Source organism: Sipha flava, unplaced genomic scaffold, assembly GCF_003268045.1.
Source record: "Sipha flava isolate LNK unplaced genomic scaffold, YSA_version1 72_pilon_pilon, whole genome shotgun sequence".
NCBI classification, from domain to species: domain Eukaryota; kingdom Metazoa; phylum Arthropoda; class Insecta; order Hemiptera; family Aphididae; genus Sipha; species Sipha flava.
The window spans coordinates 912,295-926,941 of record NW_020273612.1 but is presented as its reverse complement, the minus strand read 5'-3'; the positions used below and the strand labels follow the sequence as shown (position 1 = coordinate 926,941).

Below are 14,647 nucleotides of genomic sequence, written 5' to 3'. Positions count from 1 at the left end.
GATAAGTAAGGTAAGAGAGGATATGAGAATTCAGCATTACCCCCCCCTCACCATCTACCACCAAGTTTCTAAACGTAATTCAAGCATTTTAGTATAGTTTTAAAAATATTTATTAATATATAATTTATAATAATAATAATAATAATTTTAGTTTCAGTGTTTAGTCACTTGCTCCACTCTGACAGCTGCATCCTTTTAGGCGAATTTCTGGCAAATTCAGTTATTATTTCACTTTCATCGAATTGCTCTTTTTTATTTATATTAGCCATAACTAACCCATTCAGTCTGTTTTCCGACATGGTGCTTCTTAAAAAAATTTTTAAGCGATTAAATGCTGAAAACGTTCTTTCCGGAGTGAAAAAGGTAACTGGTAACGTGGCGAATAATTGTAAAAGTATTTTAATGTTAGGTCGAAGATTGGTGCGATGAGAGAGTGAATCAAGAGCAGAATTCGGTTTTGGAATAGTATTTTGACTCCATATGAACAGGTTAGCTCTGATTGTAGATGAGGTATCATCATGGAGATCTTGGACATATATTTTAGCAGCTTTTATAATATTTTTATCGTCATACATATTTAAATTGGCCGGAATAAGTCCTTCAAGTGGCATAACATCAATAAGCCTTTGATTAAAACGAGCATCCATTGATCCTATTAAATAGTCAAGATACATTATACATATAAACACGGCCCTCGGGGGGGGGGACTTTAGCCCCCCTTAGCCCCCCCCCCCTTGGCTACGCCACTGTACCGAAGTCATAGAACATATGTACATGGATTCATACTACGTGCAAAGATTTTATGAGGAATGTATACTCCTTTCTAATCACTCGGCTGAAAAAACATATATGTGAATCTTTAAATAAAAACGTAACTATGCACACTAGTAAGTAGGTATACTTTATGAACAAGTGTAGCCGTATAGATATGGTGTTTTCGACGAACACAGTAAAAAATATGTAAATATTATGATTAGTAAGTTACGTAAGTGTAACCGTGCGGAAATAAATAATAAAATTTGAGCTAAGAAATTCAATTTTAAATTCAGAGTTAATAACGGCCTACATAAAGACGGTAAACTGATAATGAAGTATTTTACTTCAGCTCGAGTATATGCACGATAAACACAAATAACATAGCCGAGTAAAATAATATATATACAGGAATACGCGATAGAGTATAAATTAGCTATAGTTACATGTGAAGAAATAATTTTTTAGAAGTAACTATTTTGTAATAAAATAAACGTAATTTGTGTTCTTATTTAAAGTTTATTTAGTGAATACCGTGTACTCGTTTATAATCCATGATTACGATAATAATTAGTGACGCTTTTAGGCCGGTACACAAAATCGTTTACATACAAATTTAAAGCGACGTATTTCCGTACGGATCGTATATCAGAGTAACTTATTTCGCATTCCTACTCGGACGTCGAACATAAATATATGTAATATATACTTTATGTTATGTTATATGGTACCACTTTCAGCGTAGAATCGAATTGCTAGAAACGACATGAGGTCTAATTTAGGAAGGAGAAAATATCCACGTCAATGGATGATAAACGATCAAACCGTAGCGCATTACAAATAACAATGAGAGAACATAGTTTCGTGTAGTGACAAACAGTAAATAGATACTGTTTACCGTGAGAATATTACACAAAAAGCTATGATGTCCTTAAATATATATGATACAGATTGACGCAGTTATTAATAAAATAAATAGTTACAATTCCATGTTACAAGATCTGATACTTTAATTTCATAATAAATATGTATTATTGTTTTTAAATGATTTGTAGAAAAAATATATAAAAATTATTAGGTTTAAATTTTTACTCCTCTCTATTAAATATCTAAAACTTTTATAGGCCCTAAATGGTTATTTAAGTATCTAATTGGACGCGTAACTGTAGTTTCAATACTATTGTAAGATAGTTAAATAAAATATCTCTATCAGTCAACTAACAATTTATTACATAATAATTAGGTAATTTTCATAAACATAGATTATAGTTAAAATTAAATGATACAGGACTTCATTGTCTATGATTATTATTAATCGTGATGCATAAAATGGTCGAAATTATTTTATTATGCATCACATATAAATCAATAGTTCGTTACGACCACGTAAACAACACGTATCTCCAACTTAATTAAAAATCATGTTTTTATTTTACAATATTTAGAATCTCTTTATAATTGTAATTTATAAATCTGTTTCTTTTTTTTTTTTTTGTTGGATGGCCATAAAAGTCATAGTATTAATTTTATTCATCGAAATCGATTATATTCAAATGGTGAAGTCGAAATTAAAAAGCTTTTTCATTCTCCTGAAAAATGTTTAAAATGGAAATACGTATTGTTTACGTGGACGTAACGACATATAAGATAATTAAAAATATACTAGGTATCTATAAATAATCATACCGGAACTAAAGTTGATAATAAAGTCGACTTTTCTAATAGTAATCATTAAACGGAGTAAATATTACAGGTTTAATTCTTGGTAAAATATAGTAGTATCAACTGTATTGTTTCTTAAACTATGTACTTTCACTTTTACTAAAAATTATAGAATTTATCAAAATAGCTGTGATTAATTAAAAAATTATAACATAATTTTATCAGTAATGGTTATAAGTTTATTGAAAAGTTTATCGATATTTTATCAAATTTATTACTTGTTTAAAAATTTATTATTTTTTTTTTTTGCACTCATTTGAACTTTAATTATGAATCTATTTAAAAAGTTACAAACAATGAGTGTGGGCACATCAAATTTTCATAGCATATATGAATGTGTTAAAACACAGGGCAATCGGTATTGTAATGTAAATTATATTTAACGTGGAACGCTAAATCTCCATAGCCGGATGTATGCTGATACCTATTGTTGCGTGATTAATTGCTACCTTGACCCAACAAACAAAACCGGGCCTAATTGTTAAGAATATAGTCATAATTTATACTAACAATTAAAAATTATATTTTCAATGCATTTAGTCAATTATTATAAATTGTATAATAAATAAACTTAATTTTGAAGTATGTTAGATTGCAATGTATTGCAAATAAAATTGTTGATAACTAATATATATATATAATAATATTATCAATAATACTATAATATATTTTTATTTTAAATAGCTTAAAACTATTATAACTGGAATATTTAAAAAACATGTTTGGACTATTTGCATTGATTCATTGAAAACCAAACTAAAAATATCATTCATCTAACCTTTTAAAAAGTTTCTAATTTTTAAGTACAATACGTGAAAAACTCATATTGAGATTCATAAGTCAGATAAAAATACATTCATTAAATTTAATGAGTTATGAAAAAATTATGTCAATAAAAGTTAAGCACTGAAAAAAATTTCATTACTCATGAATATGACTAACTTAGATAGCATATCAACAATTTTCTTGGTAAAAATATTTATAAGACAATGATATGATGGTACATCGCAGGAATGTTAGTTAACATAGCATATACCGAGCCAGCAAAAAGCACGTAACATTCACATTTATCTTATACGCGTATAACATTGCAAATTCACAGAATTGTTATAGCTTTAGAACTTTTTAATACTTTTATTTGTGATTAAATGTAAAGACAAGTACATGTAAATTATCCGTGTTATATTTTCCTAGACATTTTAACCATAGACAAATAGCATGATGATGTTCTGAAATCTAATTAAATAAGCCATAAGGTGTAATAGCTACATATTTTCGTCCGATTACATATAATGGAAATTAAGTTTTCTTGGAATAACGGGAGGGTTAAAATACACATTTTATGAAATGTTCAAATGTTTTAGGATCAGATCTCACTTGATTTCAAATTTAAAAATTAGACTTTAGTCATAATATTCAAGTTAAGTACCCGTATTCCGTATCAAAAAAATTCCAAATCAATAAATTCGTGTTTACGGGTAGTTATTTTTTTTCGAAGATATATGTTTTGACAAAAAAATTTCCCACTTCTCGATTTCGCCCCATACTTCACTTAAGTTTTTCGGTAATTTTCTAACGCGTTATTTCTACAATTATTACCACACATCGATACAGATGAAAATACCGAAGTCGAACTTTTTGAACATTAATTTGTAACACCCACCGGCGGCCACCTGTGTGGTATTTTCAAAAAAAAAAAAAAAGAAGAAAAATAACATAAAGTACGTGTAACGTTTAGAAACAATGATAGGAGAGACGGAGTCCCTGAAAAAAAAAACACGATAGTAGTGTTATAACAGCAGTACGACAGCCGTGAGTAAACACAGAACTGCGAGCGAAAGGGACTTGGGAGGTAAATGCGCGACGGGGCAGCTGAAAATAAACAACGTGCGCGCGCGTATAACAGACACACACACATACGCGCACGCCCGCACACACACACACACGCATACACATAATTTTTTATGTCTACAGAGACGTACACGTTTTCGGTGCACGTGCGATTGCGTACGAGTTATTTGTGCAGATGGTTGACGGGCGGGGGCGAGACATCTGCATACAGACCCGCAGCACTGCACGAGTGTAACACACGCGCCCGCAGCCGGTTCGTATTCCCTTTATTACCTGCCCCGCCAAACAGATCGTGTTCAACTGCTGCGCCTGAACTGCGACAAAATAATGTATAAATACAATAAATGTACACTTTGCAGCCAACGACTTCCCCTCCCCTTAATCTCTTCCGCATGATATAAATAGCATTTCGTGTCTTCTCCGCCGTGTAAGAATTCTGTCGCTCTTCCATACTTCGACGCCATTATAATAATCATAAACGCACACGATACCCACTATTGTTGTTACCGCGATCGCTTCTAACGCGACGAAAACTCATCGCAACGGCTCGCTAGAACAATTAAGGCGAGCACTAAGACCTCCCACCGCCGTCACATTGAATCAATTCTCAAACGCAAGACTCGTTAAAAAACGTTTAGAAACAATAAGATAAACAATACAAGGGAGTAATGCACAACGGTATAATGTCTATCTGAACACTATTGCGATGAATATCGATTATTATTTAGGTATCGAACACAGACACTGAACCTTAAGTTAAATTACTTGTTTATCCATCAAATAAAGCATAATATACTATGTATAATAACGAAGATAATATTATACCGAGTCAAATATTGATAAGTATACAAGATACTGTAGAACTGTAAAATACTACACCAGTATAATTAATCTCAATCATCTTGGATATTCCCTACTTATTAGTTACTATCTCCTACCAAGGGATTTATTATATTTCATAATTTGAATATTTCTATAATGACACATGATCTAATTTTGTATTACAATACCTGCAGGCAATAATACCATTAAGCAAAATTAAAAATGTAGTCAATTATAGTTACTTCGTCATATAAATATTTGTGTCTGAATATTCGAATTAAAAACCCTTACACTTTACATTATTTCACAATAACTATAATGTTCGGAAGTGAGGAAAAACCCAAATAATTATGGAGAGTGTAACGAAATTGTTGAGTTTGATAAAAACCTAGATAGTATAGCTACTGAGGTAGTATAATATAAATTATAAGGGTGGTTAAAATGTTTAACTGTAATAATTAATGTTCTTTGAAGTACACTTGTCAATCGGAATGAACGATCTGATAATTTAAATAATCATAGTTTATGGAACATTTTTTCAAATTTTTGATATTCGAGCTGTTTCTTGCACAAAACATAATCTATTTTACGATTTTGTCCAAAAACATGTAATTAGAAGTCCACACATTTTCTTAATGAAAGTGAACATCACAAAAAACTAAAACTCCGATTAATTTATGTAAAATACACAATGTTCATTTCAAATTTCAACCAGGTATATGTTATATTTATGGGTAATTATGTAAATTAACTATTCAACTATATATACTAATTGGCAATTGCCTAATTATCAAACACAGCAGTGTTCACCGACTTCTTAAAATTAAAATTTCTTAAAATAAGAATTCCTTCGATTGAGTAACATTTGAAACTATGAAATTTTCAATATTTCCACTGTTCTTTTTCGTTTTTATCTATAAAAATCTTGCGATAGTCATAATTCGTCAAGTATTCCATACCTTTTCGGTAATATGGTACCAAGAAAATGTTGATTAATTAGACACTTCAATAAAAAACACTTATCTAATTTATTTATTTTATCAAAAGTGTAATAACTAACCCAGTTGAATTCCGTATTTTATTTATGATAATGTTACAAAAGCAAAGTATATTTTTTCTACAGCTTGTGTAATATAGTATGTGTACAGTTCAATTCAAGTTTTTTATATATTTGTTTTTCTTAAGGATAAAAAAAAGTAATAAACAGCGACGAATGCACACTTACTATAAAACACGTACATGAATATTACATAATATAAAAAACAACAATTTCAAATGAGCGATTTTACATAAGGTATTTTCCGCGTAAAAAAAAATTGATGATAAACTCGAAAAGGGATGCTGCCGTTAGACAGGACGTTACCGATAGAGATATCAACACGCTATTACCGGGCATTCTGAATAGGTAAATATATGATATCCGCTAAAGTCCAAAGACTGTACGGTCCTCACCTTGATGATAAGTTCGATTTCCGGCACAAGTCCGTTTTCTTCGTGCCCGTTACCGTTAGTGTGCGCCGTGTCATCGTCGGCCATGGCGTCGCGCGTGGTAATTTATGTTAACTTAAACGTCGGCGGCGTCGATGGGCGAGACGAATGCGATCGGATTTCGGTCACTGAGTAGGAATGATCGTCTGCAAACGAAATGAACGGCGACTGCAGCAGGGCAAACTACATTTACATGGGTCGGTTTTATTTTCCTTTATCAACGCAGACGCAACGAAGAGCGCTAGAGAAGAGAAGCGTTCGACAACGGACCGCGTAACTGATTGACGAACGACGAACGAGTGCACAACTATAACGTTTACCCGGTGTCCTTGGCTCCTGGGGCACTAATCATGGCGGAACAAAAATCCCAAACAGTTTCCTCCATGATGGCGCACGATTTAGTGTTACACGCGAGCAATCATTGTAATGTGTACGCTACTGGAACTTAATTGTTATTTTTAATTTTTATTCATACAGTAATAGAGTGGCTATAGGTCCCGTATTATATACAATCATCCAGTAATAAACTAATATGGAACGCATTTTTTCTCGTTTTTTCTTCCTAATGTTAATGTATAACTTGTTATTTAATAAACCCTATATTTTACAATGGTATTTTTGGGTCATTGTTTTGACCACTTTCGTGAGTTTATTATATTATAACATTGTTTAAAAGTGATTAAAATGGTGCATCCTATATTTAAAAAAAAAAAAAAATATCGTCACCCAAGCAGTAAGCCCCAAAATGAAATCATAAATGATATTCGTCCTCGATTCCTTATATATTATGATCATACAACTATCGATATGGGTTTTCATTAATTATAATGATAATCACAAATTATTTAATATTTATATTCTACAACAGATTTTATGGTCGTCTGTCCTTTTCATCTATCTCATAGCTGTATAAAATCGACCATTTCCTTGTCATTACATCCAACTTGATTTTCTCCGTTTTCCTTCAACATTAATGATTATGATGCCTCAACTTAATTTCTCTTCGTAACACGCCTAAACCATTTCAATCCATTATCTGTTTATTGTAAATCTATATTAAAATTTTATCAACATCCTTTTAATACATAATACCCTTAATGACACGTTTCTACTTCATCCATCCACTTTCAGTAATATTTTTCATGTGCTCTGGAAAATTACCATTCTTTGGTACTAGTCACCATAGATATGAATACTTACTATTTTTTCGTTGTTGATCTAACACATTAAATGTATTATGTTGTGTGTTATGAATAGGTATCGTTAGTGTACACAAGGGAGGATGTGGAGGTTAGATCCCTCCTAGGTCTTTCTTCAAATGTTATAAAATAATTTTCTTAGTGTGAGGGCGTTAGAAAAAAAATAAAGATATGTTTGCAAATGATCTCCCCTCCCAAGTACAAAAGTTATGTATACACCACTGATTGGTATAATTTAATATTCATGCCATCACATTTTATCCTTACATAAATGTCATGAAAATCCTATATAACCATTATTAATTTATGAATGATTAATTAAACTTAATTGACCTTGATATACTAAGAAATTAAAAATTTTTAGACTGTAATAATTCATATGTATTTGTATTTTCTAGGAAATATTTGAAGAATTAAGGGAGTATCACTCGGGCCTGTTTGTCCAGTGATAAATAGTAAAAGTTTGTAACATTTTACTACAGTCTCAACAAGAAAAAATAGATTCTATAATTTGTCAAAACTAGCTACCTATATATTGACATAATATGTAAATGTACACCAGTAAAAAATAAAAGAAAAATATTTTTTTCCCAAATTTAAATCTATGTTGTTCATAGCCTCCTATGTTTATTGTCTCTTATCTATAACATAAGCTAATTTTTTTTTTTTTTTTAATTATAAAATTATGCTCTATTAAAGAAATTGTATAATTTAGGTAAAAATGAAATTAAAAATAAACCCTAGATAATAAATGTCTCCTGAGTTTTGAATTAATTTTATCTAGTGTATGTTAAATAAACAATTTATTACTAAATATAATTAAAATCATTAGGAAATATAAAAATTAATTAATCATAATTTACAAATATACAAGTATAAATTTATTATTATACTGATCTTGAAAATCACATGCTATTCAAATATGCATTTGTAAAAATTTAAGAATCTAAATATATTAAAAAAATAGTTTTAAGATTTTTATATTACTAAAATAAATTTAAATTCAGAAATGTATTGATATTTTAATCATTTCCTTCTTTTATTTTTTTGCCTTTTTTAAAAGATTGTTTTCTTTTTCTTTTTTTTCTATCTTCTTCGCTTTCACTAGATGAAGTATTAGTAGAATCAGAAGCACTTCTTCTCTTCCTTTTTACACTTTTATATACTTTAACAATTCGTTTTCTATGCCGTTTTTTATGTCTACGATCTGAATTGGAACTTGAATCTTGATTTTTTACTACCTTCACTAGCTTCCCTTTTTTGTCATAGTATTTAACTATTTTGGCACCATGACTAGAACTAGAAGTCGAACTAGAACTTGAACTAGTAGAAGTTGATGAACTAGATGAATCTGAACTAGAAGATGATGAAGATGAAGAATTACTTGAACTACGTTCACGTTTCTTCTTTTTTAAGTTATTTTTAGATTTCTTTTCATCTTTTTTTGTTGAATTTTTCATGATGACTTCATCATCATTATTATTATACTTTTCTCTACTTGACTTTTTGGTAGATTCAGTATAATCATTTTTCTGTTTTTGTTTTGACAGTTCATAATCATGATAGTTTGAATTATATTTTTTTGAATTTTTATCACCATTTTGCTCAGCTTCCCTTTTTTTACTTACATTATCTTTTTTATATTCTTTTTCATTTTTATCACTACCTTCATTCCTTCTTTCCCTTTCACTTTTAATGCTTCTTCTTTCTTTTTCATTTCTATTATCTCTGCTATTTCTATCATTTCTTTTATTTTTATCATCTTTCTCACTTCTTTTATCTCTATCATTTCTATAATTTTTTCTTTCTCTTTCATCTCTGTAAGTTTTCCTCATTCTTTCATCCTTTTCACGTCTTTTATCTTTATCATCTCTATCATATTTTTTATATTTGTCATCTTTGTCAGTTCTTCTGTCAATTTCTTCTTTTTCACTTTCTCGATTCCTATAATTTCTGTCATCTTTTCTATAATTATCAGTATCATTATATATTTTTTCTCTGTGGTGATTATTTTTAGAATCATCAATATCTCTTTTCTTATTTCTGTACTTGGAATATTTATCGCTGATGTTTTTTCCTTCATCATCTTTATCTGTATATTTCACTCCTCGTCCTTTACCTAACCATTTAATTTTTGACACACTTTGGCTGAAATCTACACGAATTCTTCGATCATCAATCAAAACATTGTCCATTTTCAAGTATGCTTCTTCGCATGATTTTTGATTATCAAACTCAACAAAAGCATATTGTAAAGAGTTACCAGACTTTTTATCTCTGATGACTTCACAGCTATAAAATAAATGAATACTTTAATTATTAATAGTTGAAAACAAAAAATCTATTTGACTATAAAAATATTTACCTAACAATTTTACCAAATCTACTAAATATGATTTGTAAGTCATCATCATTGGTAACTGGATTTAGTTTACACACAAATAAAACATTTTCTGGAGGAGCTATATCTGCTGAAGGTAAATCTCCAACTATTTCAAGAATGGTAGCACGAGCTTGAGCTTCCTTCTCTTGTCTTTTTTCTTCTAATTCTGAAGCATCTATGTCCTCTGTAATATCTTCATCTGCACCAATTCTATCACTCTATAAAAAAAGTATATTTATAGATACTCGGTTTAAATTAATTATACTTTATAAACTATTATTTAATTAATTAACTACCTGAAGTACTTCTAAAGGTGGCTCAGGAGATCGGTCTGGTACAATTAAACCATCAGGATCAGAATATGGATCATCCAAAATTACAGTATGAGTTATTCTAAAAACATATTTAAGTTATATTATATTATTATATTTATAAAAACAAAATATGTGAAACAAAGAATTTTATATTAATTTATTATCTTTTATGCCATATTACTATTACTAGCTGACTATGCAAATAAATATAAATAATAAAATAAAGTTATACCCAAAAATAATTTGGATGAAGGTAAGTATGAGGGTTTTAATTAATTTAATAAATGTTGTTTTTTCAATAAATAATAGAAAAATTAGGGTTAAGTTGGAGTTACAAGACATTGGGGATCGATGAAACACAAACTAATTCCTAAAAGTTCCATGGTTGTAAAAGCTAAGAAACCGCTGCTCTAGATAATGGAAGTTCAATGTAACCTCATTATTATGTCATAAAAGAAAAAAAAATAACCAACACTCATGAAGCTACTATACACAGGAGAAACATTGCAGTAAGAATCTCAATATTAAATTTATGTGAAAAATTAATATAGATTAAAAGTTTTACATTAGAGCTTTCACATTATTGATTTTAGTAATTGAGATTTGAAACAATCATGCAAGTTTAATTATTTTCGAATATCTGTTTTAGTCTGTTCAGATTTATTATTTTGAATAAGTATATCAATTTTCAATTTGTGATTCTCTTGTTATAATATTTTTATATTTTATGCTGTTTGTAGAAATAAAATTTAAGTGAGTACTTTAAAGATAAAAGTAAATTAAATTCTTGTTTTTGTTATTCAATTTATCTTACCAGATTGTTAAAATGATTATTTTTTTTTTTTTTTATAGATCTGTTGAATAAATCATAATTATTACATAAATTTATATGTAATACATATTATCAAACCATAATAACTCAAATTTAAAACACAGTCTTATTATCACAATTTTACATAGTTTATAAAAAAACACAAACCTTATATCTTGATAAGGTCGATGTGTAACATCACATATTGTCTCATTTAGTTTTAATAATACATCATGACCTTCAGCTATTTCACCAAAAACAATATGTTCATCCAACGAGCAAGTTGTATCTTCACCTAAAGTTATGAAAAATTGTGACCCTACTCTGTAAAATAATAAAAATTATTACAATCAAAATATTGGTTAGAAAAACATGAACATACAAATTATTGCCACAGTGAACCATTGAAACAAGTCCAGGTCGATCATGTTTGATTTTAGGTTTTTTCTCTCCTTCATAGTACCTAGCATCTTTACCAGATAAAATTCTATAACAAATTTAAGATAAATATTAACTAATAATTTATTTATAAAATAAAATTATTTTTAATATATTTTACCCATAAACTGATTCCCCTCCAGATCCAGTACCTGTAGGATCACCTGTTTGAGCTACAAAGTTTGCTTGAATATGATGAAAAAGACTGAAATTGTAATATTTTAATTTGCATAACTTCAAAAAATTCTTGCAGGCTGTAAAATAGTTAAAATAAATATATCGTCAATCATGATACAAAATTATACAAAAAAACTTTTTAAGAAATGTATTTATTTAATTCTACTTTCTAAAAACAGTCAACACAATACAATATATTATTTCACACTACATGAAAATACTAAGGACAAATATTTTATTTTGGATTTTGGAAAATTCATCTAATACAAAATGATAATTAATTCAAAGATAATTATAAATTTATTTGTAAAAAAGAAAATATAATAAAAGTGAGAAATACTATTTTGATTGAATAAAAGTATAAATTAACATATAAGTAAGTATACACAGCAAAATTAAATCAATTGAAGGATTTAGGAAATGGTTCTAGGCATATATATATATCAGTATATATAATATTATTTTTTGATTTTTTATATATTTAAATATAAATAAAAATTATAAAATATAAATGCACATATAAAAATTATTATGAATACTTACAATGGGGTCTTTCTTCTGTAAATAAATCAATTGTTAAATCCCCAATTGTTGTTTCCAACACTACAGCCATAATTTAATTCTTGATAAATATTTCTAAAAAATAAATAAAAATTACTATAAATATACAAGTATACTAATAATATTGTAAAAATTATAATAATTTACACTTAATTTTACCACATTTTATAAATTTAAGATGTTAATAATGCAACAAAAATATACAATATTTAAATATTTAATAGGGGATTTCAACAGTATTGATATTCATTTTTGAATAGTGAAATATTTTCAATATCATAGTTTATTAATACAAACATACTTTTGTTAAATGTAGCTCATTGAATGATCATATCATACCAATATGCTCACTTTGCCAAATATATTTTTTGGAAACTCTCTTTTTAATACTATCAAAAATAAAATTCATGATAGACTGCCTAAAAACACATGAATAGAAAAAAGATTACTCTTTAGAACATTATTAATTAGAAAATATATTATTTTTATATTATAATATAAATATTTATAAAAGGCTTTTTATATTGTAGTTGCTTTGATAAATAAAAATATATTAGTTAACTAAGTTACTAGTTATTTAAATAATTCCTTTTGTACAAAGGGTTTTCCAATACCGGATCAAACCTAAAGAAGGTAGCAGGCAGTTTTATATTAAGACCCTTTTACAAATAAGTATTCATTTTGTATTTAGAAAAATTACTAAGGGAAATATATTTAATTATTCCAGATAGTTAGACTATCTACATGAATAGTTACAAGTTAGGTGTAGCTAACATTCATACTGACCATCAACAGTTGACGCCTCACTGATAGTCAACAGATTTATTACCTAGATACTTCAAGTTTACACAACCATTATTAAGAGAACTCGATGGGCATACAATTAATGAGAAGAATGCAATGAATATTGTAGGTGAGTAACAAACCGTCTGTACTATATAGTAACCTCTCCTCTAGTAGTCTGCATTCTGGATAAATCCACCCTATTTCAGACGCAAACGTGCCAGAACAAAACCTTTAAATATATATGAGACGACAATGATGACTTACGTCTTTACTATACAATGAAGTTTAAATGACCACAGATGATTGAGTTCCCATCGATTTCGTCTATTTTCACAATTATAAGACAACAATATGACCGTCGATGGTGGAGTTTAAAACATGCGTAACCAATAAACACTAACTGTAAACAGTCTCTGCTACGTATTCAATTTCTTTGCGTTCACGAACGAAACGATTTTTAAGAGGAGGGAACCGTCGCGGGTCGCGCATGAACGTGATAAAACTCACGGTTCGTGCATGATATAACTATTTGATTGTTTGGCAAAGGTAGTATTGTTCAATGGTTTTCCATACAGCATTGCCAACGTGAACACGATAACAGCACAAAATAGATAAAATAACAGTATCTAATACCGTATAAATCTTATACTTCAAAATTTTAGATCTGTAGTTCACTCTTGAAATCTATATGCATTTTTCCATATGTTGAAGTGGCTTTAAGAATATTCCTGTATTATTTGACCGTTCGGCTAAAAGATCTTTATCTACATTTGGTCGAATAAAAAATCATTTAAGATCATGTCTTCAAAAATAATTAATAGTCTTTCAGTTTTAAACATATAAACAGTGCTCGAATTAGGGGGTGGAGCTCCTTTATTTATTTTTTTTTTTTGCGTACCTCATCTATAGTTTTTCACTGAAACGGGGGGACCTTAGCCTTAGCCCACCCTAGTTAATATTTAAAATAATTTTTAATTAATAATTTTAATTTAATTTATTAATTTAAAATAATTTAAATGTGGATTTCAATTTACGTTTATTTTATAACAATTATTACGATTTATAATAACAAAAACATTTTTGATATTCGCTTATTAAGACGTTGAGCTCCACTAGTATTATCACTTATCAGAATACAGCCTATGTTAGCCGAAATTACGTTCAGTCGACTACGTGCTACGCAACACGTTTATGGATGAATAAAAAAACTAAACTAAAATTATAGGATATCCATTCATGCAGGGGCGTGTCCAGGGTAAAATTTCAGAACGGGCTCGGTTATGAGAATAATTTGTATAAGATACATAATTTTTTTTAAGAGAAACTTTAATTTATTTTTTAA

The 14,647-nt window shown here is 28.7% G+C and overlaps 2 protein-coding genes across 5 annotated transcripts in view; both read right to left on the bottom strand.

Annotated features, from left to right (window-relative positions):
- Positions 1 to 6,926, bottom strand: part of LOC112692282 (chloride intracellular channel exc-4) — a 17,271-nt gene extending 10,345 nt beyond the window's left edge. Inside the window, exon 1 of one of the 2 annotated variants that reach the window (XM_025566906.1) lies at positions 6,601 to 6,926. In XM_025566906.1, the coding sequence (XP_025422691.1) occupies positions 6,601 to 6,684 (84 nt within the window). In that variant the 5' untranslated portion in view covers positions 6,685 to 6,926. The remainder of the gene's footprint in view (positions 1 to 6,600) is intronic. The other variant, XM_025566905.1, reaches the window with a different exon arrangement.
- Positions 6,927 to 8,854: 1,928 nt separating this feature from the next.
- On the bottom strand, positions 8,855 to 13,822 carry LOC112692276 (peptidyl-prolyl cis-trans isomerase sig-7). Of its 3 annotated transcripts, XM_025566890.1 has the most exons (9): positions 13,570 to 13,822; positions 13,306 to 13,502; positions 12,502 to 12,594; positions 11,903 to 12,035; positions 11,726 to 11,830; positions 11,512 to 11,667; positions 10,515 to 10,611; positions 10,201 to 10,436; positions 8,855 to 10,127 (listed from the first exon to the last, which is right to left on the bottom strand). In XM_025566890.1, the coding sequence occupies exons 3-9, from the start codon at positions 12,569 to 12,571 to the stop codon at positions 8,858 to 8,860; spliced, it is 2,067 nt and encodes a 688-aa protein (XP_025422675.1). In that variant the 5' UTR covers positions 12,572 to 12,594; positions 13,306 to 13,502; positions 13,570 to 13,822; the 3' UTR covers positions 8,855 to 8,857. The 3 variants fall into 3 exon arrangements, with proteins under 3 accessions (XP_025422675.1, XP_025422673.1, XP_025422674.1); XM_025566888.1 differs by lacking the exon at positions 13,306 to 13,502; XM_025566889.1 differs by lacking the exons at positions 13,306 to 13,502; positions 13,570 to 13,822 and adding an exon at positions 12,821 to 12,938.
- Between the last annotated feature and the right edge of the window lie 825 nt (positions 13,823 to 14,647).

Excerpts from the sequence above, each read along its gene's own strand:
- LOC112692276 (XM_025566890.1), bottom strand. The coding sequence starts at position 12,571 with ATGGCTGTAGTGTTGGAAACAACAATTGGGGATTTAACAATTGATTTA. Across the intron at positions 10,437-10,514 it reads CACCTTTAGAAGTACTTCAG|AGTGATAGAATTGGTGCAGA; the intron begins GTAGTTAATTAA and ends CTTTTTTTATAG. Across the intron at positions 10,128-10,200 it reads AGATTTGGTAAAATTGTTAG|CTGTGAAGTCATCAGAGATA; the intron begins GTAAATATTTTT and ends TTTATTTTATAG.